This window comes from Numenius arquata, chromosome 18 (genome assembly GCF_964106895.1).
Source record: "Numenius arquata chromosome 18, bNumArq3.hap1.1, whole genome shotgun sequence".
NCBI lineage: Eukaryota > Metazoa > Chordata > Aves > Charadriiformes > Scolopacidae > Numenius > Numenius arquata.
Window position 1 is genome coordinate 5,314,804 of NC_133593.1, and position 23,792 is coordinate 5,338,595.

The 23,792-nt window shown below is 48.3% G+C and overlaps 3 protein-coding genes across 5 annotated transcripts; 1 reads left to right on the forward strand and 2 right to left on the reverse strand.

Annotated features, from left to right (window-relative positions):
• Nucleotides 1–1,459: 1,459 nt before the first annotated feature.
• Nucleotides 1,460–4,466, reverse strand: ALKBH4 (alkB homolog 4, lysine demethylase). Its single transcript, XM_074160456.1, has 3 exons — nt 4,144–4,466; nt 2,878–3,075; nt 1,460–2,383 (listed from the first exon to the last, which is right to left on the reverse strand). The coding sequence occupies exons 1-3, from the start codon at nt 4,249–4,251 to the stop codon at nt 1,742–1,744; spliced, it is 948 nt and encodes a 315-aa protein (XP_074016557.1). The 5' UTR covers nt 4,252–4,466; the 3' UTR covers nt 1,460–1,741.
• Nucleotides 4,139–20,538, forward strand: LRWD1 (leucine rich repeats and WD repeat domain containing 1). Of its 2 annotated transcripts, XM_074160454.1 has the most exons (16): nt 4,139–4,356; nt 6,282–6,428; nt 8,202–8,436; nt 9,776–9,895; nt 11,363–11,515; nt 12,237–12,377; nt 12,998–13,339; nt 13,966–14,092; nt 14,336–14,445; nt 14,911–15,118; nt 16,614–16,686; nt 16,801–16,941; nt 17,612–17,709; nt 18,302–18,463; nt 19,207–19,331; nt 20,150–20,538. In XM_074160454.1, exons 2-16 carry the CDS (start codon nt 6,349–6,351, stop codon nt 20,288–20,290), a joined length of 2,256 nt encoding a protein of 751 aa, XP_074016555.1. In that variant the 5' UTR covers nt 4,139–4,356; nt 6,282–6,348; the 3' UTR covers nt 20,291–20,538. The 2 variants fall into 2 exon arrangements, with proteins under 2 accessions (XP_074016555.1, XP_074016556.1); XM_074160455.1 differs by lacking the exon at nt 4,139–4,356 and having other exon boundaries at nt 6,280–6,428.
• POLR2J (RNA polymerase II subunit J) lies at nt 20,426–22,856 on the reverse strand. Of its 2 annotated transcripts, XM_074160457.1 has the most exons (4): nt 22,758–22,856; nt 22,477–22,566; nt 22,032–22,206; nt 20,426–20,942 (listed from the first exon to the last, which is right to left on the reverse strand). In XM_074160457.1, exons 1-4 carry the CDS (start codon nt 22,808–22,810, stop codon nt 20,907–20,909), a joined length of 354 nt encoding a protein of 117 aa, XP_074016558.1. In that variant the 5' UTR covers nt 22,811–22,856; the 3' UTR covers nt 20,426–20,906. The 2 variants fall into 2 exon arrangements, with proteins under 2 accessions (XP_074016558.1, XP_074016559.1); XM_074160458.1 differs by lacking the exon at nt 22,477–22,566 and having other exon boundaries at nt 20,439–20,942; nt 22,758–22,810.
• Nucleotides 22,857–23,792: the final 936 nt, after the last annotated feature.

Sequence of the window (23,792 nt, forward strand, 5' to 3'; positions counted from 1 at the left end):
GGACACCAGCGACGCAGTGCTGGTCATGCCAGTCTGCCAGAAAAAGGTTAGAAACCGTTATTTTGAGAGCACAAGGCCCTGCTTTTGGGAGTGAGCTGGAGCGGTTGCAGACGATGAGCCATTTCCTGGGATAAAGTGTGGCCAGCGAGTGTGGCCAGCCCGTGGCATGGTGGCCGGCCGTGTTTGCAGTGACGGGTTCCCGTCAGAGAGGGCACGCTGTGACTGCCGAGACTGTGGCTGGAGCACGTCGGGGACGCTCACTCGCCGGCTTGGGGGGAGGTCTGGGGTTTAGGGCTGCCTGTGGGAGCCCCTCTCACAAAACCCTCTTGGAATTATCACGTAGATGTCCACAGCTCTTTAAATACTGGGCTAAACTGGAACTGGCTCATTGTAGCGACAAAGGACTGTAGTTTTGTTAGCTTAAACTGATAAAAAATACCCTGATTCACCCAACGGATTTCTAGTGTTTTGTTGGGTGAAGAGCTCCCTCCCTCGCAGCGCCTGACATAGAGGGCAGTGTCTGTGGCACCAGTGCATCTCCGTACAGTAAAACCTCTGCGTTGTGCCGTGGAAGAACTTCCAGGGCAGAATCCAGCTGCGCAGGGACGCTGAAATCCCATGTATAAATGTTGTCCCCCTTTCCTTACCAACTAAAACCAGGCAGCGTCATGTTTTACTGCTGGAGGTGTGACTGTGCCGAATGGTTGTGATGACACAACTGTGTTTATTAAAGGATCACACTTCTTCCACGGCACAACTTCATTTTCAAGAGCACAGGAGTTTGTTCGGAGCAGACAGATGGCCTCAAATCAGCTTCTGCTACAAATGACTACTTGAATCTTAGGTACAAGGCATGACTCAAACCTGGCTGCTGGAGGTGCCAAGGAAAAAAATGATAGCCGCCAGTGCTGCAGTCTGTTGCCCGGCTCGTTCCCCCAAATCAGCCTCCTGCTGCTGACAGTTGACAGCAGGGTTCAGAGATGACAAATGATCAGAAAATAACACAGTCTGTGCGAGTCTTTGGTCTGAACTCTGTCCAAGCTGTCGCTGCACCAGCGTCGGCATCGCCCCTCTGCGCTTGGGTCCCAGAAGATATAGGTCACACACAGTATTTATGATTAATCCTCACTGTTAGAGCACCTCTCTTCAGCACAGGATAATTACTTTAATTAGTTCTCAGTGTGTTATGTTATCTGTGGAGAGATGCTTGCTTACCCTCCTCCGCTGGAGAGCTGCTCTCTGAAGGACCTATCTGAAGCGGGTGAGAAGACAGTTGTGTCCCTAGGGCACGGTGCAGCACTGAGAGCAGTGGGAGAGAACCGAGTACAGGCCAGGAAGGGTTAAAATCTGCTGCAGGGCTTGGGCTGAATCCGTGCCAAGGGCTGTTTGACACTCAGTTTAATGATTCTAAGTTTCTTTCTTGGTTTAATTTAAGTATTTAAGAACTGGCTAATTTTTTGTGTGTGTTTTATTCCACAATGCAGCTAATGAATACAACAGCTCATTTCTGACTTTTGCCTAAAGGCTCCCATTGCCCAGGAGAGCCTTTGAAGAAACAAGCAGCCCACCCCTCCCTTGCACTCTCTCATTTCTGTTTGTTAAATTTCCATTTGATTGAGCCTGTCTCTATACACACCCGGTTCCTTACGCACACGTCAGAAATCAACCGAGTTGTACAAAATTCTGTACTTTATTTTTCAAATTTCCTAAACAAAACACAATGCTGGCTTCCTCTTGCTGATCACACTGGTCTTCCTTGGAATGAGAGAGCTGTTTCTAGCAGTTCTTTACCCAGTTCCCCGTGCCTTCCGCCGGCGCTGAACTCCACAGACAGCTCCCTGAACGTGACACAGACTCGGCGACGCTCTATGTGCTTGCGGTAAATCGCGTGTTTCCACTTGTACCGCGCGTCACCGTACAGCACCACCAGAGACCTCCGGGGTAAGTGAATGGCAACAGTCACCTCTCTACTCGGAACGAGCCGTGGGGATAAAACGCAGTTGATTCCCTCTCCGCCTGAATTCTTGCCCGCTGACGTCTGTGTAAAAGGTCCAGGGGGACTTAATTCCCCGTTTTCTTGACTGAAAGCAGGAAATAATTGGATACTGTCCTCTGAATCACAAGACATGGATAACACGGTTTTGGAGAGCAAGTTTAAGCTAACCAGACGCTCTCCCCAAAGCCACCAGTCATCAAAATGTGGGTCGATGGCAGAACCTCTTTCTGGCCTGTAGTCCAGATTGCATTGTTCAACAGGTAAGAAACCGCCTAGCACAGGGCAGGCCTTCATTTGCGCCACAATCTTTTTACTGAAACTTGGCAAACCGGTAAAGCTGCCAGCTTTCAGCCTTTGTTTCTTGAAGTTCACTTTGGGTCCGTAGTCCTGTTGGAAAAGAAGAGGGGGGGAAAATATTAGTGTTAAGGAAAAATCTAGGACAAGTCTTTTTGGAGGGGCTGTGATCCCTTCAGGGCTCACGGCCAAGACTTTTGAGTTCTTTTCAACTTTTGAATTCTTTTCTCACCTCTTCCAGTGACCTGGTCACCAGGTTGCAAAAGGACTCAGTGAAGCTACACTAATCTCCCTGGAGTTAGATTTCTCACCAGTAAAGTAAAAACAAACCGAAAGCCTCACTTCTTTCACTTGGAGATTGTGTGAACTTTAATGCCTGAACATGCACCATCAAATACTGTTTGTTGCAACTATCATGTATTTTTGCAAGAAGTTGACTTTAATTACAAGCAATTCTTGCAACTGATTTCAGGAAAAGCTGTCAAAGGAAAACATTTAATGAAACATCTAAATATTTTGGGTTTTAACTGAAAACGACTTTCCTTTTCCAGAGGGATCTAAGAACAAATGGGTTTCTCAAGTCAAACCTGTTTCTTTCGGCCAGACTGTGATGGTTTCCAGTCATCTCGATCCATCAATTCAACTATCTCAGATTCTTCATCTTCGCTAATGAACTCCTCCGTCAGAAACACCCCTGGAAATGGAAATGCCCAGCCAGCGAATTCCGAGTGCTCATTTCCTTTAGCTAGGCCTGTTGCTGGACAGTAAGTGAAATTATCTTCTCCCTGTGGAAATAACAATGGAGGAGAAAAAAGCAGTGAGGGGGAAACTTATCAAGATACGGTATTTCTATGATTTATTCCTGCAGCCCTGATGCTGCAGCATGAAAACTCTCTGTACAGGATTCATGTAGACCTGAGAAATTTTACAGCTGCTTTTGGGGAAACAACCCTTCCCTGCTTTTTTTTTTTTTTTTTTTTTTTTTCAGCTCCAGCATTACTGTGCTGCTTGCTTGAAGCCGCTTTTCTTTCCTGGTAATGTCTTTATCCTGCAAAGACGGGGAAGAAGAGATGATCCTCAGTGCCAAATGTGTGAGGAGATTGATGGTTGGTATTCCTCAGGCTGGCCGTAGAGATACGGTTTGTCATATCAATAAATGTTGAATGAGGAAAGTTGATAGAAATCGCTGAGGCCAAAAGGCTAAGCTGTTTTTTTTGATTAATGTATGAAACTCAGGTAAGGCCTGGCTCGGCTTCCGGGGTCGCTGTGTGCATCTGTAACATTATTCGGGCAAAGCCACATGGGCTCTTTCACAAAAGTGATAGGATGAGGGGTAATGGCTTCAAACAGGACGAAGGGAGATTTGGATTAGATATTAAGAAGAAACTTTTCACTCTGAGGGTGGTGAGACAGTGGCCCAGGTTGCCCAGAGAAGCTGTGGATGCCCCATCCCTGGAGGGGTTCAAGGCCAGGTTGGAGGGGGCTTTGAGCAACCTGGTCTGGTGGGAGGTGTCCCCGCCCAGGGCAGGGGGGTCGGAACTCAATGATCTTTGAGGTCCCTTCCAGCCCAAATCATCCCACGATGCTATGAAATGCCGCGGGGGACCATGCTTTGTCCCTGGCCTGGGCTCCCCCTCGGGTCCCAGCACCTCGACGGGCCCTGCAGTCCCCTGTGGAGCCATGGGGGGGTCCCCTCATCCCCTCGCGGCCGCCCCGAGTCCCCCGGCCGCCGGGCCAGCCCGCCCCATCCCCACCTGGGCCCGCCCTGAGGGGAACATGGCGGGCACCCCCCACCACCCCCGGCTCCGCCCCGCCGCCGGCCCGGCCCCGCCTCGCCGCCCCCTCCCCGGTACCTGCGGGGGCGGAGCGGCCTGCGCGGGCCCCTCGCAGAGCAGGCAGGAGCGGATCCCCTTGCAGCCGCAGCCCGGCCCTTCGCCGCCGCCCGCCGCCGCCTCCTCCATCCTCGCCGGCTGCGCTGAGGATACGGGCCCCCAGCACCACCACCCACCTCCTTCCTCCCCCGTCTCCTCTTCCTCCTCCCCTCCCGCCGCCCGTCCCGCTTCCAGGTGAGAGGAGCGGGGGGGGGTCCGGGGCCAGGGCCTGGGTGGCGGTGGGGCAGGCGGGCTGGGCACAGGCCGGTCGGTCGGTGAGCGGAGGTGGTGGTGGGAGCACACGGACTCGCTCTCCCAGCATCCCCCGCGGCGCCGAGCAGAGGTGCGGGGCCCAGCCGCGCCGCGGGGGCTGCTGGGAGTTGTAGTCCCGCCACCCAACGCGCTTAGACCCCGCGGGAGGGCGCCTTAGGCCGCGGCCCGGCGCCGGCCCTCACGGCGGTCTGAGGGCTCGGGGCGGCGTGAGGCGGCCACCGCGGCTCCACCCGGCCGCCTCGGCGCGAAGCCAGCGCTGCCGACCCTGCCTGCCGTCTGAAGGGCCGCCGGGAAGGTGCTGAGAGGACAGGCTGACAAGCCGGCGGCGGGGTTGTCCCCAGCGCGGTGGTGGCAGCGCCAGGCCCGCCTCGGCTCAGGCGATGCGGTGGTCCACCTGGTGCGGGGCGGTTAAAATTAAACTCGTTTGCGTCTCCGCTGCGTTAGCCTAGCCTGAATCCACGGCCTGCTGTTGGACTGCCAGCCCCGGGAGGAGGGTTGGTGGCAGTTCCCGGTTAGGCCGAGTGACAGGGGTTTGTCAGGATAATTAATTGCACGTGCCTTCTACACGTGCTGTTGTGGCAATGGGGCCTTGGTGTGTCTTCCCTGTGGCTCCCAGGGTGTCGATGTGTTTGCAGTGTCGGTGTGGTCAAAAAGAGGGTGATGGGAACATCCACGGTCACTGGTGTCAAATTTTACGTATAGATACTGGAGCTTCGGGAGGTTTATTGGGTTCAGCAGGTAAGGGCCTGATCCCCGGGTTGGGCTTTCAGCGACAATTCTGTCGCTTGAAGGATCAAATCCTGAACTGCTCCTGTTCATACTGTTTTTCAGGCTCAATGCTCTTTATGCTGGAGTAAAATATTCCATACGTGAAGTATTGTCCTCACTTACAAGTGTTAACAAAGCAGCACCCCATTGCTTGTCAAACCCAATGGTCCAGGTGCTATAGCCGTGTTCTGGCGCTGAAGTCAAGCCTGAGGACAGCTTAGTGCCTCGTGTGTTCCTTGCCATTTAACGGAGTGGCGTTTAGGCAGCGATGAGACTAACACAAAAGGACAGTAGCGAGCCTGGCCTTGGAGCTCTTTTTTATTTCCCTCTCTTGGAATCTGTGTCAGAAAGAGCACTAAGCCACGGACCAGTAATTTCATGAAGCTACTTTGGCCCTATCAGTGTTATTATTCTAAATATCATTATATCCGTATGTGTGCGTGTACTATCCTATCCTCAACAATGCATGAAAACACTTGTTAATTCCCAGTAACATACAGAATGCTGTTGATTTTTTTTCCTCGGTGAGCAAATGATGTTATTATTATGGTGGCTGTTTACGTTTCTGGTAATTAATTCAGTTTTCAAAAATTTTAAGGAATTTAGAAGTTGTCAGCCAAGAGTCTATCCATCTGGTCAGACTAGTGAGCGCACTGTGTCATTTCCTTGGGAGGAAGGCATTCACAACAGGTGTATTTATTCTTACTGTTGCTGTTTATTTGAAAGCGTGTTGGAGTTCTTGGAGCAGAGCCCTGTTGCTCAGGAGAGGTACAAAGAGGTAACTGCGAGACTGTCCTAGTCCTGAGTGCTGTCACCCCATGGACAGCGTTCATCGACAGCAAGGCTGTCACTTTAATAGCCGAGGGAGATATCGCTGTTGTTTTGGAGATGGGTAGTGTCAGTGTGTTGGGAGTGTGTGCCCAGAATAATAGAAGACTCTGATATTTTAATTTCAAGCATATTAAAAAGGCAACTTCAAACACAGTAGCAAAATCAGTAGCTAACCTCATAACCTTTTTTCCTCCCTCATTTTGGAGTGGGTTGAAAGGGCTTCCTCTTATTCCTGTTTGTTTTACCAGGAAGGTTACAAGAAGAGATCCTGCAGCTGACTGAGCAGTGATACAAGCAGAGGTTTGGAGATTAAAAATGTCAAAAATTACTACAGAACTTCTTTTGGAAAGAGCAGTTCCAAGATCTACGAGGCTGCGAAAGATCGAGACGCTGAAGTAAGTGCAGACAGGCCCATGGAAAGTTCCAGCTGAATTCAGCCTGGGCAATCGTTTTTTTTGTCTTTCTTTCCCTAAGTATTTTTGCTGAAAAAAGAGAGACGGTTACAAAGCAGAGAGTGGGAGATGGCATTCTCCATGCAGGATCAGTGAGCGCTAGTGGAACTGCATTCACTAGATAGGTTATCAGCAGTTGCCACTTCTCACCACTTACGTTGTATAGATGCTGCCACCTCCATTCTGTAAAACTGCTTAAGGCTGGATCCCGATTTCCTAACCCTAAGGCATCCTCCCCTACTCCCAATACACTTCTGTCTTTGCTAGCAATTGCTTAATGTGAATAAGAAGATCTCTTCTGGCCTGGATTTTAGAGGGTTTTTTCCTCTTCCTCCATCGTTTTCGATCTCCTCTAAATCCAATTATGTTAGTACCTCAGACATTGTGGAGAGGGAGACTAAACTCTGACGTGCTTAGAAACCACTAAAAACAGTTTTGTTGTTCAGATCCTTAACAGAGGTCACTGGAAATATGTGTCTTTCCAAATGATTAATACAGTGGGATTTCGCTACTCCAGAACTGGTCAATCCAAGTGACTAAGCGGGCCAGTTTCTGGCTGGCGCCTTTGTTGTTTTTGTTGCTGATGTAAGAGTTTTGAGTTTCATGTGTACTCTTTAAAGTTATCTCTTTTTGTTTGTCTTGTGCTAAAGTATTTTTTTTTAAGAGAGAAACTCAAAAGTTTTATCTGCAGAGTATAGGCTGCAGTAATCTGGGTAACAGAGTGATGTTGAGACGTTTGAAGTAGTGAATTTCTAGAGTGTGGCTTTCTCCATGCAGCTTCATGCTGTGATATTGAAGGGTTATATTTCAGAAATCTGTTTGGGCAATACTGTGTTGAGTTTCTTCCCAAAATGACGTAATAGTCACACTCAGCTTTGCACCAGCTGAATTCTGTTCAACCTTTCTTACGTGCTTTGACTGGCTGGTTAGGCTTCCAAGATAACAAGTGAAGGACAAGTGGTCTTGCTTCTTAATTTTATTCACCGCATTCACACTTAATTTATATTTAGAAGGCCTTTTTTTACTAGTCATTAGAGTTGGAGATTCTGTTTGTTAAAGGAACTCAGGCTTGTGTCCTCAAGAGATGTTGGCTGTCAGGACTAGTTGCTCCCTTTGGAGCTCAACTAAATGGTCTAGTCAAATGTAAATGACCCTTCTTATAATATACAGTTTTCACTCTCTTACAGAGAAGGGGTATTTCTGTTCCCCTCAAATCTTATACCTCTTCCTCTTTCAGGACAGAATGCTTCTGTTTTAGTGGCAGCCTTGGGATTTTGTTAGATTTCCATATTTACCATTGGAAGTTTTTGCAGCAAAATTCATTGTAAAAGAAATGGAAAAAAACACTTTTTTTTTGTGAAATTAGTTCTTTGAAAACAGCCAGATGATTTGGGGACCTATTCTGCACTTGGCCTGAACTTCAACTTCTAATGAAAAGGAGAAAAGTTTTGAGCCAGTTTTTGCTGATCGCAAACTGATCCAATATCTGGAATGCAGGTTAACAGTACTGCAAATGCTTTGGTAGACTCGAGTCTCTGATGTTAACTTGGACACAGCACCTTTTCCGTGTTTGTGTGCTGCAGAGAAGAAAAAGCAGGTTTGGTCAGATTTATCCAGTGAGTTGTGCTAGACTGAGAGGTGCCACCAGGTGGGACCTTGTGTCCTGTGTTATTTTCCAATGAATTGCAGATAGTTCGTGTTCTCTTTTGTTTTCAGCCTGTCGAAGCTGCAATTGAAGACTGGAGACTTAGACCCGCGTTTGTTTTCCCGTCTGAGGCATCTGCAGAAACTAGATCTCTCTGACAATTTACTGGACAAATTTCCCAACAGTCTAACCCTGCCTGATCTGCGCGTCCTAAACTGCAACAACAACAAACTGGAAGATGTAACTGCTTTGAAACAGTTCCCGCTGCTCGAGGAGCTAACCTACGAGAACAATGTGTACTTGACGGTGAGTTACCTCCCGTCCTTACAAGCTGAGCGTTAAATAGAGGGGGAAACAAACAGCAGTTATGCCCAGTTCTTATATATTGTTCTTAGGCAGCAAGTGTTAGGGCATCTGAGAAAGCAGCCAGTCTTTTTGCACCCCTTCGCCAGTTTGTGCCACTGTTTCCCAATTTGCAGAAGTGACTTGCCCAAAACCACTCGGGTATTAAAATCTGGGTACCTTGAACTCCTGATTCTGCAGGCCAGAGTCCCATCTTAGGTTGCTCATCAGACAGGATATCTTATGCTCATGCTTGTGTAAAATATAGTAATGATTGTGTAGACATGCCCTTCTTGTGTGCTAGTTGTAGTGCCCCTTGTGCTCTGGAAGAGCAGACTTGGCCCTCTGATGAGATCTCCAGGGGGACCTTACGGCCCCTTCCAGTATCTGAAGGGGGGTATACAAGAAAGCTGGAGAGGGACTTTTTACAAGGGCAGATAGTCATAGGACGAGGGGTAATGGCTTCAAACAGGAAGAAGGGAGATTTAGATTAGATATTAAGAAGAAACTTTTCGCTCTGAGGGTAGTGAGACACTGGGCCAGGTTGCCATAGAAGCTGTGGCTGCCCCAGCCCCGGAGGGGTTCAAGGTCAGGTTGGATGGGGCTTTGAGCAACCTGGTCTAGTGGGAGGTGTCCCTGCCCATGGCAGGAGAGTTGGAACTAGGTGGTCTTTAAGGTCCCTCCCAACCCAAACCATTTTATGAGGGGTTAAACTTGGTGATTCCTCAGTTTAAGCATCCAAAACTGATTTTATTTGTGCTTTCAACTGGCGTCAGCCACCATCACTGTCCCCAAATGCTTATTTGCTGTTGCGTGCAGGCAGAACTACATGTGTGGCTGTATGGCAAACTGGTCTGGGGAAGTGGTCTGACCTAAAACGCCCCTGAGCCAAAGAAGCCCTGCTGCTTCTCGGTTACTGTAGCAGGGCAGCCCTTCTCCTGCACAAGATGCTCACTGCCAGTTGAAGGATGTGACCAGAGTACCCTGCGTTGCGCTGGGGTCGGAGCAGATGAGCCTGGTTGCACAGCCACCACCTTGTGTTGGATGTCAGTACTGCAGAAGGGTGAGGCTGGGCGTTTGTCTGCAGTTTAAGATCCCAGCTCATAGGAGTTAATGTACAACTAAACCTTATAAACGTTAATTTACAACTAAAAGGTGATAGTCAAGTCGGAAACGCTCAGAAAATTTTATGAAATGGCTTTTCCTGACTAAACTCATCCTTGGCTGTATTTTAATAAAGGGCTAAAGCTAAAGCAAGTACCATGTGTGTGATTTTTGTGACTCTGATATCTTCTCTTTCTAGCTCAACGATGACTATAAAGTAATGTTTCTTTTGCAAAACCTTCGGCTACTCAATGGCAAGGATATAACCAAGCTGGCTAATCATGTGAGGCGTGTCAATAGCCGTAAGCTCACCAGCAAGGTAAGATGTGTGATATTTTCTTAATCTTTAAACACCTGAGAAGTAACTAAATACTGTGCTCAGTTTAATGACTGAGTTGCAAACAAGCATCCGACGGTTAGCAATAATTCTGGTATGATCTGGGCTTCCTGCTAAATGTCTTGCTGCTGCTTTCTGTGGTCACTGCTTGCATTAGCTCTGCCTGTTCTGTGTAGCCAACTTCTGCCGTCAGTTTAAATCACAGGAGCCGGGCCAGCAAGGTCTGTGTCTGATCCTCTGGTTTTTCAGGTCATTGTTCAAAAATGGGAGAAGCCTGGTGCTGACATAACAGCTGCGTCCACCTTCCCATCTAATTTATGTTACTCTTCTGGCCCCAGGAATGGGGAGCACAAAACCAAGCTCAGGATAATCTTGCTTTTTCCAGCATACACCAGGAATGAGGATTTGTTCATTCTTCTTCAGCTGTGCATGTTTGGAACCGCTTTTTCGCTCATTTACATACACAGTTTAGCTCCTGACAGATTGTCCCCACAAAGCACATTGCGATCTTGAGCAAAGTTATTGTTCTATTATGGAAAAGGTTGGTTTTTTTTTTTTTTTGTGCAGCGCTGCTCTTACCCATTTGTATTTTAGTTAGCTGATGTTCTTAATTCCTTCTGTGTAGCTGTGGTGGAGAGATCAAATACTGAAGACTGAGATGGCTTATTGTGCTGAGTGCTGTTATCTGTGTAATACCTTGTAGTTCAAAGGTTCTTGGTGAGGGCTGCTCAGCTCTTTTCCTCCAGGCAGCTGGGCATGGTTGGCTGTTTAATGAGACACCAAATGCTCCCCTGGTGCTGTTCTTTTTGTGCTGGCGTCTGTGCCCCAGATACCTTTCCCTGATGGTATTACTTTGTACCTGGCTGCCCAGTTCTTGCTGCTGTGTCTAAATGTAAAATGTCTCTTGAGTCTAAATGCTTATGGATGTGTTCCTGCCCGCCAGAAACTCTCAGGTGGGAAACTGTGCTGGTAGGTGACCATCTGCATGATTGTGCCTGTAGTTCAGAAGCCTTTTGGAGTCAAGGTGTCTTTATAAATGGGAAGGACTTGTGCACCAGTCCTGCTTGCACATGAACTACAAGAAAACTCAAACATCCCCATTATCCCATGTCTCTTATAATAAAGTAGTTACCAGTCAGGTACTCCTTGTTAGTAGGGCACAGTCTAAAGCTCCTTAAGGCCATTTGCTATGGATCCAGAGGCATGAAATCAGGCATTGCTCTGGCTCCATGTTGCCACACTCCCTTAGGCTTGGTTCAGAGGAATTGGGTTTCTTGTTAGCTGAGGTCGTGGTTTGAACACTAATAAAATAAAGGGAAGTAGTGCCATCATGTAACAAGCAGAGCCTTGGGGTTGGCAACTCCTTAAATGCTTTCACAAGTATTCTTGTGCTTTTCTACTCTGGTTTTCTGTAGTGTTCTTTTGAATAAATTCAGTCTTTCTGCCTAGGTTACTGCTCACTGGGAAAAATTCTTCCGTGACCAACTTCCTGAGAAATACACAGCTGAGCAAGTGAAGTCCATCAAGAAAAAGTTCCTGAAGTCAGTACAGACCAATGTAGTGTATGGACCCAGCTCACTCAGTGAATTCACCCGCTGGCGGGTAGGTTACAATTCAGTTACCATTCTGTTCTTCAGGCAAGGCCTCTGCACCCGGATTCTGAATGGATTTGATTAAAATGCTCCATGGATTTGGTATCAGGGCTCTTGCAGACGGATGGTGGCACTTTTTCTCGTTTTCTTCATTGGTTTGTTAAGCAATTACAGAAGCACTAGGACTAAATGTGCACCAAGTTGCAATGACTGTCATTAAACATTGTTTTTTAATTCATAAGCAATAATGGTACTTGTACTAATTAACAAGACTGCAGTATCCTCAGTACTTAATTATTTGCAAATAACTCTAATGGCAACCCTTAGTCTTGATGGAAGCTGTATGACAGGAGAAAAGATAATGACAGAACTGTAGTTATTCCCAGTGGGGAAAGATACCATTTAGTTTGTAACATATTTTAATTGTATATGCATACATGCAGTCGAGGCTTCCGTCCCTCCTTTGTCTGGTTTCGTTGCTGTGCTGTTGTTTTCACAAATGTTGTACCCTGGATGCCCACGACAAAGTGAAGTTCTTGGGTCACGAAATGTCAGCAGAGGACTTGTCCTGCCGGGCTGTCAGCTGAGGACTCCTCCATCGCTTGTGACATTCATGTGAAGCAGATACTAAAAACTCAGCAAAGCAGCTCTTGTCACTGCGCATCAGAGTTTGACTGCTGTTGATTTTTGTCTCTTTTTTTTTTTTTTTTAACCACATATTTGCTTCTAAGGTGAAAATGATTGCAGAAGAGTTGCTGGCTTGCTCACTGGGCCTGGACTTAAACGCAGATCCTGAACCAGAGGAAAAAATGGATGAGAGTGAGGAAGAAAGTACGGAAAGCCCTAGGGAAGCTGCAGAGGATGTGGATCAGGTAGGTGATTTTTCCAGTTACATTAACAATGTCCTTTTTATTTATGAATTCAGTAGCATTTGTCAGTTGACATTGATGACCCTTTGGTCTCCAGCCTGCACTCACCAGCCAAGGCTTGTTCTTTATGGCCAGATTGAAGCTTTCCGAGCAACGTGAAGGTTGAGTTGCTCTCCAAGACGAGAGAGCTTCCGTTTTCATATGAGACCCAAAAGGTTTCATGAGTATAGTCCTACTGACTCCACCTCTTCTTTGAGGAAGGGATGTTTTTAATGAGAGAACTGGGTGATGCGTGGCCAGACTGTGATGGTGCTTGCCTTCATTGAAATGGCTGCAAACTGAACACCCTTGGTCCGTGGGCCAAATTTGTTCTTCTACATCCTACGTAAGTTGCAAGTAACTGGGACAAGGGAAGGGAGATGAACATGGGGCTGGCTGTGTGATTTTCATTAGCTTCTGCTTCTAGGAACTCTGCAGCTCTGGGCTGCCTGATTCTTGGAACCCAGTCTGTAACCGTGGGAGGGTACTTGCTTTTGAATAATTAATATCTCTGACTTACAAATCATCTGCACATCTCGGGGAAGCTAGATACCTTCTGCAGAAACTGACAATGTGCCTTATAGGTCACAGTGACACCCAGCAAGAGGAAAAGAAATCATTCAAAACCCGGCTCTGGAAATAAGAGGTCCAAGACCCAGGCAAACACTGAGGAGGAGGCTGTAGTTAATACCAGAAAGTCCAGTCGTGTGCAGGATGACCCAGCTCCTGATAAACCAAGAACATCAAACCAGCCAGCCAAAGAGGCAACCCCTGAGCAGGGAGCTGAAGGGACGCAGAAGAATGGAGAGCAATTTCCCAAGGGGCAAAGCAACAGAAGATCCAGCCAGCAGACAGAGGAACAGAAAAGCCAGGAGCAGGACAATGGAGTTGTTAGCTTGACTCCAGTGAAGAACTCCAAGGGCAAGGTATGTCCATCAGCCCCCTTGGGACTGGCTTTTGGCCTCTTGGTTTAGTGGGAGGAGCTGCATTCATATTTCATGAGAGCTCTACACAGCTTGGAGCTCATAATTGGCCAGATATATTGTGAGTTACGGTTTTTGTTTTGTTTTTTTTTCTTGTTGTTTTAAATCTCTCAGAGGCATCAGGGAAGCCTCCCCCCCTGGAGACAGTGAATCCCCTGCAGGGGATGGATGGACCAGCGCTCTGAGGTGGTGCACTGAAAGCCTGTTCTTAGAAATGGGACTGGCATGACTTTCTCTCAGGTCAAACTGATGGCTGCATGGGAAAGATCTTTCCCCTTCAGCTCAGACCAGTGGGGATCTAAAGGGTTTTCCACATTTCTCTACAGCAGGAAATGGGGTTCACTGCTGGGGTCTGCTGGGCACATCTTTTCTAAACAGTTGCCTGCTGGTTTAGGAGTCTTGAGCATTGGTGGCACCTCAGTCTCTCCTGTTCTCTGTAACACAGAAGGGATGAAAAATACTTCAGTTTAACTCAGATTGCTGTGTTCAGTAGAGGGTTCTGTCAAGGCAATCACAGGCAAACCGCTGTCAGGGGAATGAATTTTCTAAATGTGGATGGTTTATTGTAGGAGGATGTCAGTGCAGAGCCATTGCATTTTCTTCAGTGTCACAGTAAAGGCAACAGCCGCGAGGATTTTAAAACGCAGCTCTGGTCCTGTGTCTTCGAGCCATTGCTAGACTGTGGAGCCAGGAAAGGTGAGCTCTTAAAGAGGTTTGCAGGATTCCCAGAACCACCCGGCTCTGGAATCCCAGCGGACTCCATGCATTAGACCCCTGCTCCTTCAAGCTGTAGTCTCCGTTGTCAGGAAGAGACTTGCTTACATACTTCTTTGACTTTGAAAACAGGAGACTGGGAGAGCACCAGGCAGTGATAAGCTGCAGTCTTCATGTGTTATCCGTGAGCCTGGGGACTTCTCACCTCTTCTTTTCATCTTTCAGATCCCATTGTGAGCTCCTCCAGAACCGTGGCAACGTGTGGAGGGGAGTCCGTCTGTCTGATTGATTGTGAGACGGGGACAGTGCTGAAAAAGTATAAGGTGGCGACGGAGGTAAGTTGCAAGAGTAAGCATTGAATGGAAATACCACAACCCTTTATAATTACATACAGGTATACATAATACGTACTACAAAGAGTTCTGAAAGGGTTTCAAGCATTAGTGCGGACAGGTCTTAACAGGATGAAGATAGATAGTAAACATTTCTTGCTTATCCTTTTAGCCTGGTTTGGCTTTATTTTTTTATTAGTTTAAAAGATCATTCTGCTTCTCTCCTCCTCACACAGGCATGTGCATGTGTATCCAGGCTGCTGAGGCTGCTTGACAGCATAGAGGAATAAACATCCTGGTTTTATAGTTTGTGTTCTTCTGAGGGTAGTTTTGAGATTCCATGCTCCGGCTTGAATAGTCATGTCATTTTACCTGAATAGCTCTCGTGATAGTTATCTTATCTCTGAGCTAACAGCCGTCCTGCTGGCTCTTCTCTTTCACGCTATTCCTGGTTTCTTTCTACCCTAGGAGTTTTTCAGTGTTGCATGGACAACCCTCACAATGGTAATCAGCAACAGTCGGAAGAAATCTCATAACATCTTGGCGGCTGCTGGGAGGAGAGGGATCGTCAAGCTGATTCATGTGGCGGCTGACTTCTGCTACGGAGAGATAAAAGCTCATAAAAAGCCCATTGCTACTGTCTGCTTCAGCCCAACTCAAGAAACTCACCTCTTCAGTAAGTCTCTGGTTCAGAATCTCTTTAGCTTTCGCACCTGACGTAGAAAAGGCTGGTTTTCCTTGAGGGGGATTGTCACCAGTGCCAGCAGGTGTGGGTAAGGGATGGCACACGTAGAAAAAGTGTGGCTAGATGTTACGGAGAGAGTATTGTTAGTCTCATGTGGCAGTAATCTATAGACAGCACAAATTGTTTCAGCCCCGGAGCCTGACTCTAGCTGCGGTGCAGCAGCTCGTGTTTCTCTCTGGGTAGCTCTCAGGGTGGCTGTCACACACACATTAGCCACAAACAAGGCCAGTAGTGGATCCGTTCCACAGGGATGAGTAAGAAGAATGAATGATAGCCAGAGCAGGCTGCTGGGGGCCAGGCAGTGAGCGGCCAGCTGGCAGGGCTCTTGCCGAGCACGGCAACAGGGGCAATGCAGCAGATAATGGGGCTGTTGGACTTCATTTTTTTCCAACAAGCAAAACTATGCACTTAATTGCTTTTGAATAAAGGAAAATCTTTTTGAGTTCTGTGACTGGTTAGAAATTTTTATTCTGGTCCTGAGTAGGGCCCACCGAGGCTGAAGCTTCCAGACTGATGGGAAATGACCCATCCTATTACAAATTGCAGGTGCATTGTCAGGCCTGTAAAGTGAGCTGTTACAGAGCGGTTCAGACCACACCTGCACCCCACAGCACATTGTTCCTCCTGCCTGCACTTACCCACATCCTGGAGTGGTTAGAGTGCTACGTGAACCATTAAGAGTGGAATTTTTTTAACACCTGGGTAGCTGTAGTGGATACTTTTCAGGAAGAAGCGCAAGAGTGCAAAAAGCAGAAGCCTAGAGGGATAAGGAAGCTGACAGCAAGGCTCATTACGTTGCATAGAAAAATTTTAACGAAGTGAGAGTCTTTGCGTGCCTGTTTGGGGACTGCACACTAACCCGTTTACTGTGGGTTTGAGGGATGCCATTGGAGTGGGATCCAGATTACTCTTGAGTAATCCATTAGGGTTATTTCTGCTATCAGCGTAGCAGCTTGGTGACATTAAGTGTCTTCGACACTTTACGCCAGTGCCTGACTTTCCAAATAGGAGCTGCCGTGGATGGGAACGCAGTAAGCCATGGATATGTGGAATAAAGCCTGAGAGTAGAGGTTGGAGCTCGTATTTTAGGTTCCACTAGAACCCATGACCAGAAACATAAGCTCAAAGGGGCACTAATTAATGACCTTGACAACTTAGTAATGGACACCCGGAAACAAACTTTCTTTTATCTGCTCCTCTCAGAGCACAGGGTAAGAACGCAAATTCCAGCCCGTGCATGTTTGACAATGTCTGTGAAGTGGTGTTGAGCCAGGAGCCTCGGTGACTGCTGCTGTGCTTTAATGAGCTCTCTGATGCCACAGGCTTAGAGTGTCACAGCCTGTGACACAGGTAGAATTGTCAGCTAGCACGAGAAGAGCCAGATGAGCAGCGGTGTCACTACCTGCTTCTCTTCTGTGTCCCACAGCTGCATCCTATGACAAGCGAATTGCACTCTGGGATATTGGGATTCCAGACTGTGACTACAATTTCAAAGCAAGGTAAAGGTTCAAAAACCAGACGTGGCCAGTCCAGGAGCCTATAACTATAGTGTCACAGCACCACTTAACTGCTTGTTCTCTCTTTTTTGTTGGTGGTTTTTGTTTCTTTTTTAGCCAGCTGCTGGTGCTGGAAGCGCTCTCCATTCCCCTACGGATTGCCCTGGTCCCCACCTGCCCAGATCACTACCTGCTGGCGGGTTGTGAAGACGGCTGCTTTGCCTGGAACATAAAACTGGATAAGGAACAAAAAAGCAGGTGAGAACCAAAAGTTGGGGGAGCATGAAGTCCTAGCAGAGGCTTTATTTCTGACCGAGGAAGTCTGAGCAAGAAAAGCAGTGCGTTCCTACCGAACTTAAACCATACTCCCCTTCCCATAGAGGCAAGAAAAAATACTCGTGTGATGCTAAAGGGGTGTTCAAAGGCAGCAGCCCTGAGCTTGTAGTGATGCTCCAGCTACAAGCGTTGCAGGCTGCTTTGAAGGAAGGCTGACACAAGTGTAATACAATAACCCCAAAACTTAAGGGCGTATCATCTTGAAGCAGCGTAAGGGAGTGTAAATTCTTGGAGCGAGTGCCAGTCTCACAGCAAGCCCTGCTTCTGGGACGTGAGGTTACCTGGGAAACTGGCACTTCATGGGAACACAGGGGAAAAAAAAAGAAATTGCAAGAAAGCAGCAAGTGAAGTCATGCCCTGCTGACAGACTAATCCCTGTGCCTACAAAAACAGATGAAGTAAAACAGCAGTCTCTTCAGCAAACAGGCTTCTGCTGTATCAAAACCCAGGTGGCCAAAAGCATAAGTTCAGGTGGGAATTCATCCCAGTTTGGCAAGGGACTCACTAACGCAGGAATTTCCTTCTGGGTTCTCTACCCGAGTGCCTTTCTGCTGCTGCCCACGGACTCATTTCACCCTTCCCCCTGCTCTAGGCCTTTTGAAGCTGAATTCCAGTTTCCTGATGAGGACGGAGCCATGACAACATCTCACAGGGTTGACGGTTTGGCTTTTCTGAATGATGATGTCGTCGGTGAGTATAAACACAACAGCCCAATCCAGAAAACCTGTCAGGCACCTCAGTGTGCAGCAGGGTTGAAGCCAGCACGATGAGCAGAGGGACCGAATGGGGTGTGACCACCTCTTCTTTAGGATTTTGGGGGTTACACAGAATGGAGTTGTCTCCAGAGAAACTTATCTTTCCCTAAAATGTGGGCTGGAGGTGCAAACCCACGTCTGAGTAGGACTGGAACTGAGATGGACCCATCCCTGAGACCAGGCTCAGCCAACTGGAGCTGAAACAAAGGGAGGAGAGCTCCTTTCTGCTCAAGGGATTCTTTTTTTTCCAGGGGAACTGAGGGTTCCCACATCTGGGAGGATGCTTAAAATATGGGCTGGACCTTTCTGAACAGCTTGTTCTGCAGTTCAGTAACATAAGCATGGGACTGAAAATCCTCCTGCAGCCTCTAATTATCCTGAAGGAGGTGGAAACAGTTGCTGTTGCTATCAGGTCGCAGAGCTTAAAAGCCACCTTCTGGATGGACCACCTTCACCAGAGGCCAGCTTTGTTTTGGGGCATTTCACTTCTCAGGACCGACACAGCCTCTCCCCTCTTCCTTCCCTAGTTTCCAAGAGCTCTAAACCAGGATGCATATACCTATGGAGCTGGAGTCGGTCTTTTGACACAAAGGGGAAAGGATGCCAGCGGACGATATCTGCCATTATTCTGGCTGAGCTGGAGTGGTCCCCGACAGACCTGTCCTACCTGACACTCAGCACCTGCCCAGGTAGGCAGCACCCTCCCTCCGTGAGGCTGTACTGTCTGCCATACAGCAGGGGGAACAGCGTTACACCGACTGTACGGTGCCAAAAGTCTTTCTTTAGAGAAAGACTAAAGAGCCGATGGCTTGGCCCTGTAGCTTTTCTAGAGCCATTCTAATGCTTACTGCAGGTGGAGTAAGGGGTGGGAATCACAGAATGGTTTGGGTTGGAAGGGACCTTAGAGATCATCGAGTTCCAACCCCCCTGCCCTGGGCAGGGACACCTCCACTAGAGCAGGTTGCTCAAAGCCCCATCCAGCCTGGCCTTAAACACTTCCAGGGATGGGGCATCCACAACTTCCCTGGGCAACCTGTTCCAGTGCCTCACCACCCTCACAGGAAAAAACTTCTTCCTAGTATCTAATCTAAATCTCCCCTCTTCCAATTTAAAATTTAAAATTACATCCACACACGGACTAACAAGGAATAAACAAACCTGATTTGATGGTCACTTTCCAAACCCGAAAAGTCAGAAGAAATGCCAAAACACTTATCACTCACTTTTCTGTACTAGAGTCAGATAAGCAATTTATCTTCAAATTAATTTTTCAGAGCAAGGTACATTAATGTATTTGTGCTAGAAATAGAATTTTGCTAAAATACGACATCCATCCCTGGAACCCTACAGTGCTGTCTTGAACTCTGGTTTATAGAGGAGCAGACTCCCACTTTCACGCTCGTTTTCCAGCTGCTTCTTTTGATCTTAACAGCAAAAGACTACGTGTTCTGTGGCGATGAGAAGGGAAGCGTGTGGATGTACAACCTCTCCAACTACACCGCAGCATGGAGCTCTGCCAAGGGAAAACGCTCAGACAGGAGGATCCCTCCCACACAGGTAGGTCTCGTTTTACCCTTTGGGACTGAGCTGGCCCGAGTCTGTGATCAGATTTACACCAGAACACGCCCACTGTTTCCTCTGCCTAAGCCTCACAAGCAATTAAAAGCAATCTTCAGAGCGTGACCAAGGCCATCTTTCAAATCTCAGGCAAACACAACCGTGACAGACTTGCTTTACAGCTCAATTCCTGTTTGCTCCTGCATGCCGGGGCTTGGCAGCTTTTCCTAGCAGAGGGCCCTGGGTGGTTACACTGGAGAGCCTGACAGTACACCCCTTCTCTGAGGGGCCGAGGAGGGGGATGCCAGAGCGGCTGTTCCCTGGCAGAACTGCACCCAGGAAAGGGATCACTGCTTCCCTATGCTTGTGCCACCCTTTTTTCTTGGTATTTCCCTGGCTGCCAGTGACAGTCCTCTTCTGGGCAATTACTGCTCCTTTTCATGACGAAGACACACACATTCAAAGGCTCTCACTCCAGAGCACGGTCTTGATCTACCATTACACATAGGTATGACATCACCTAGTGTTCCATAAACTTTTTGCAAGTGTATTGCCCAAGTCAACAGTCAGTTCCAGCTGCTTTCACCTTTTCCTTTCTGATCGAGTCCCTCTGCCTTAAACCCTGGTCCTTTAGAGTACCATAAAGCTGCACCACCTCCCTCAGAAAGGAGACAAACTTTTTATTCAGCTTCCCCAGACTGGCAGGGAAGCAGAGTCCACAGAAACCCCATCATCAAACCATGCAATAATTAATAACCTCCCACTGCCAGAGACAACACTACCAGTCCTTAGCTACCCAAACTCTGTTCTCCTCGTAGATTCTCAAGTGGCCGGAGCTTCGAGAGAACGGGGAGCAGCTGAGTGAAGTCCTAATAAACAATGTGGTATCAGACCCTGCTTTTACTTACCTTGTTGTTCTAACTAGTGTGAACATAACAGCGATTTGGAAGAAGTCATAGTTCCTTGTACCACAGTTTCATCCCCGTGCTTTGAAATAGTGCAGTATTAGTGACTGTTACCCATGTAACCATCAAGTTTTCTAGACCAGCTATTATGTGCAAGAGAAAAAAAAAACAAATGGTAAGAGTTTGTTAAAACTCATCAAATCATTGTAAACATCCGGTTTCTTTTACTGTACGTTTTCACAATTTGTGCATTTGTTTTATAGAAATAACACTTAATAAAACCAAATACCAGTTCGGTTGGCAATGCCTAGACTTCTTGAAAAGGAAAAGCAGAGGGTTCATCTACCACTCTCATGCAGTTTCTCATCCTGGGAGTACGCTCACAGTAAACTCACCAACAGTCCAGTACAAATATTTGCCTTAAGGCTCCAATTAGAAAAGTAGAAATCATTTTAATGACTTATCCATCAACTCAAACAAGACATTTATCCTCTTGGCAAAACCCCTGTCCGGTATAACAAGAAAGGCTCAAAATATCACTGCTACTGTCAAAAATGAAACAAGTGGGACAAGGGGGAAAATATTTGCCATGTATAGAGGTTTAAATACAACATTCAAGTAACACACGTGTCAGTCTGCCTCAGGACAGTCCACTCTAAATGGGGTGATTTTACTCGATTCCTTCTTGTTTGTCTTTAATAGCAACCTGTAAAACAGGAAGAAAAATGCATATGCTAAGACAAGAAGTGTTACTGAACTGGAGGAATTTAGTTTAAACATTCATAACAGTCTTCTGTGAAACATAAGAACCACACGCCATCAGTGGAAATCTCTACACCAGCCACAAAAAATAGTACCGAAACCTATTTACAAAATGGGTGCACTGTTGCCTTTTCCCAGCACATCAGAGAACACCACAGACAGTATCCTATTCCTGCTCCCCCCCTGTTTTGTCTGAATAACCTTTTGGGCAGATTAAGTCTCAAAAAATCAGGGGCTAAAGAAATACAGTTGAGCAGAAGCAATGAGAAGTGGTCAAAGTAGTGCCCCAGAGTTTTGGCAGAGAAGTAAACCAAAAATACTAATACCCACTTGGAAGAATAGAAAATTGCTTTCTACACTAATAAGATTGTGAGAAAAACAATGCTGGCCATCTAGGGAATTACAGAGCACCCACTGGACCACTGCTGGGCATGCAAATAACCCTTAATTATTAAGGGATGGAGCACCTCCCCTATGAAGACAGGCTGAGAGAGCTGGGGTTGGTTCAGCCTGGAGAAGAGACGGCTCCGGGGAGACCTCACAGCAGCCTTCCAATATCTAAAGGGAGCAGGAGAGCCGGAGAGGGACTCTTTGTCAGGAAATATAGACAAGACAAGGGGCAATGGTTTTAAATTGGAAAAGGGGAGATTTAGATTAGATATTAGAAGGAAATTCTTTACTGTGGGGGTGGTGAGGCGCTGGAACAGGTTGCTCAGGGAAGTTGTGGATGCCCCATCCCTGGAGGGGTTCAAGGCCAGGCTGGATGGGGCTTTGAGCAACCTGGTCTGGTGGGAGGTGTCCCTGCCCATGGCAGGGGGGTTGGAACTAGATGATCTTTAAGGTCCCTTCCAACTCTAACCATTCTATGATGCTATGATTAATTAAGTGCAGCCAGGCTCCACCATGCTTTGACAGGAGCTAAGTAACACTGCTTGGCTTCAATGAATTTATTGACCAGCTCTAAGATAAACTAACCCCTCCCCTTTAACTTTTAATTGCTCAAATACTTTGAAGAAAAAAGAAACAAGCTCACCCTGAATCTTTCCTCCAGGAGGGAGAGCTCGCTGATCAGATCCGTGATGGCGTTGGTGAAAGCTTCCTGTGGGCTGTAATCGGGGGTGGTTTGGACGCGGATGATAATTTTGTGTTCCAGCGGGTGGGGGACCTTGTACCCTGCAAATAACACCTGGGGGTCTTTCAGTAACTGCCTGGAAAGGAAAAAAAGCAGCAGTGAATAAATACAAACGCTTTTTTTTTTTTTTTTTTAATATTGTAAGCTAATTAAAATGCCGTGTTTCTGATGGGCTTTCCCAACACACACATTCAAATACGGATGTGTTTGTGACGGCTACTGCCTCACTTCTAAAGACAGAATTGCTTTGTCCTACCCTATCTCAACTTTCTGAGGTAAAAAGCGTGCACACACACACACACACACACACACCCCCCAGTTTTACTCCCTTTCCCTCTCAGCTCACGATTTAATGATGTTCCCCAGCGTGTGGTCCTCCTTGTTGATGGTGAACAGGCAGGCGTTGGGCACCTTCGTGTCCTTGTTGATGGTGATCCTGAGTGGATACAGGCTTTTACCTCAGGGAGCGCCTCTCCCCTCCTCAGCTCCACACAGGCCGCGGGGGGCTGGAGGGGAGGCCCGGGCTCCCCGTACGGGGAGACCGGGCCTCCCCTCCAGCCCCCCGCGGCCCGAAGGAGACCCGCAGCCCGACCCAGGGCCGCCTCCCCCGCCCCGGTCGCAGCTTACTTCTTCTCGCCCTCGAAGAGGAGGAAGGACTCGAAGGCCGGAGGCGCGTTCATCCCGTCGCCGCCGCCGTCGCCGCTGCTGCTCCTCGCCCGCCCAGCCCGCCTCAGTTCCGGCCGCGGGCGGAGGCGACAGCGCCCCCTGGCGAGCGGGAGGACTCCCTCGCCGGTGACAAGCACAAAGGGCACCACCGACCGCAAGGTCACGGGTGGTGGCAGGGGGAGCACCACCAGCGCTGGTGCTGGCCCCAGCAGAACTATCAGTGACGCCACCGCCACCTGAAGTCCACCAGGAGGGCCACCTGCAGCCACCGGTGCCACCGGCAGTACCTCCACCAGTGCCACCACCCAGTAGAGCCACTAGTGTCACCAGCAGTACCGCCACCAGTGCCACCACCCAGTGGAGCCGCCAGTAGAGCCACCGGTGCCACCGGCAGTACCTCCACCAGTGCCACCACCCAGTGGAACCGCCAGTAGAGCCACCGGTGCCACCGGCAGTACTTCCGCCAGTGCCACCACCCAATAGAGCCACCAGCAGAACCACTGGTGTCACCGGCAGTACCTCCACCAGTGCCACCACCCAGTAGAGCCACTAGTGTCACCAGCAGTACCGCCACCAGTGCCACCACCCAGTGGAGCCGCCAGTAGAGCCACCGGTGCCACCGGCAGTACCTCCACCAGTGCCACCACCCAGTGGAACCGCCAGTAGAGCCACCGGTGTCACCGGCAGTACCTCCACCAGTGCCACCACACAGTAGAGCCACTAGTGTCACCAGCAGTACTGCCACCAGTGCCACCACCCAGTGGAGCTGCCAGTAGAGCCACCGGTGCCACCGGCAGTACCTCCACCAGTAGCATCACCAGTGCTTTCACCGGGCCACCAGCAGAACCACCAGCGATGCCACCACTGCCACCAGTAGGGCCACCAGAAATGGCACCAGCAGGGCCATCAGCAATGTCACCACAAGCAGTGCCACCATCAGTAGCACCACCAGTGCCACCAGCAGAGCTTTGGCCAGTCCTCCACCCAGTGCTGCCG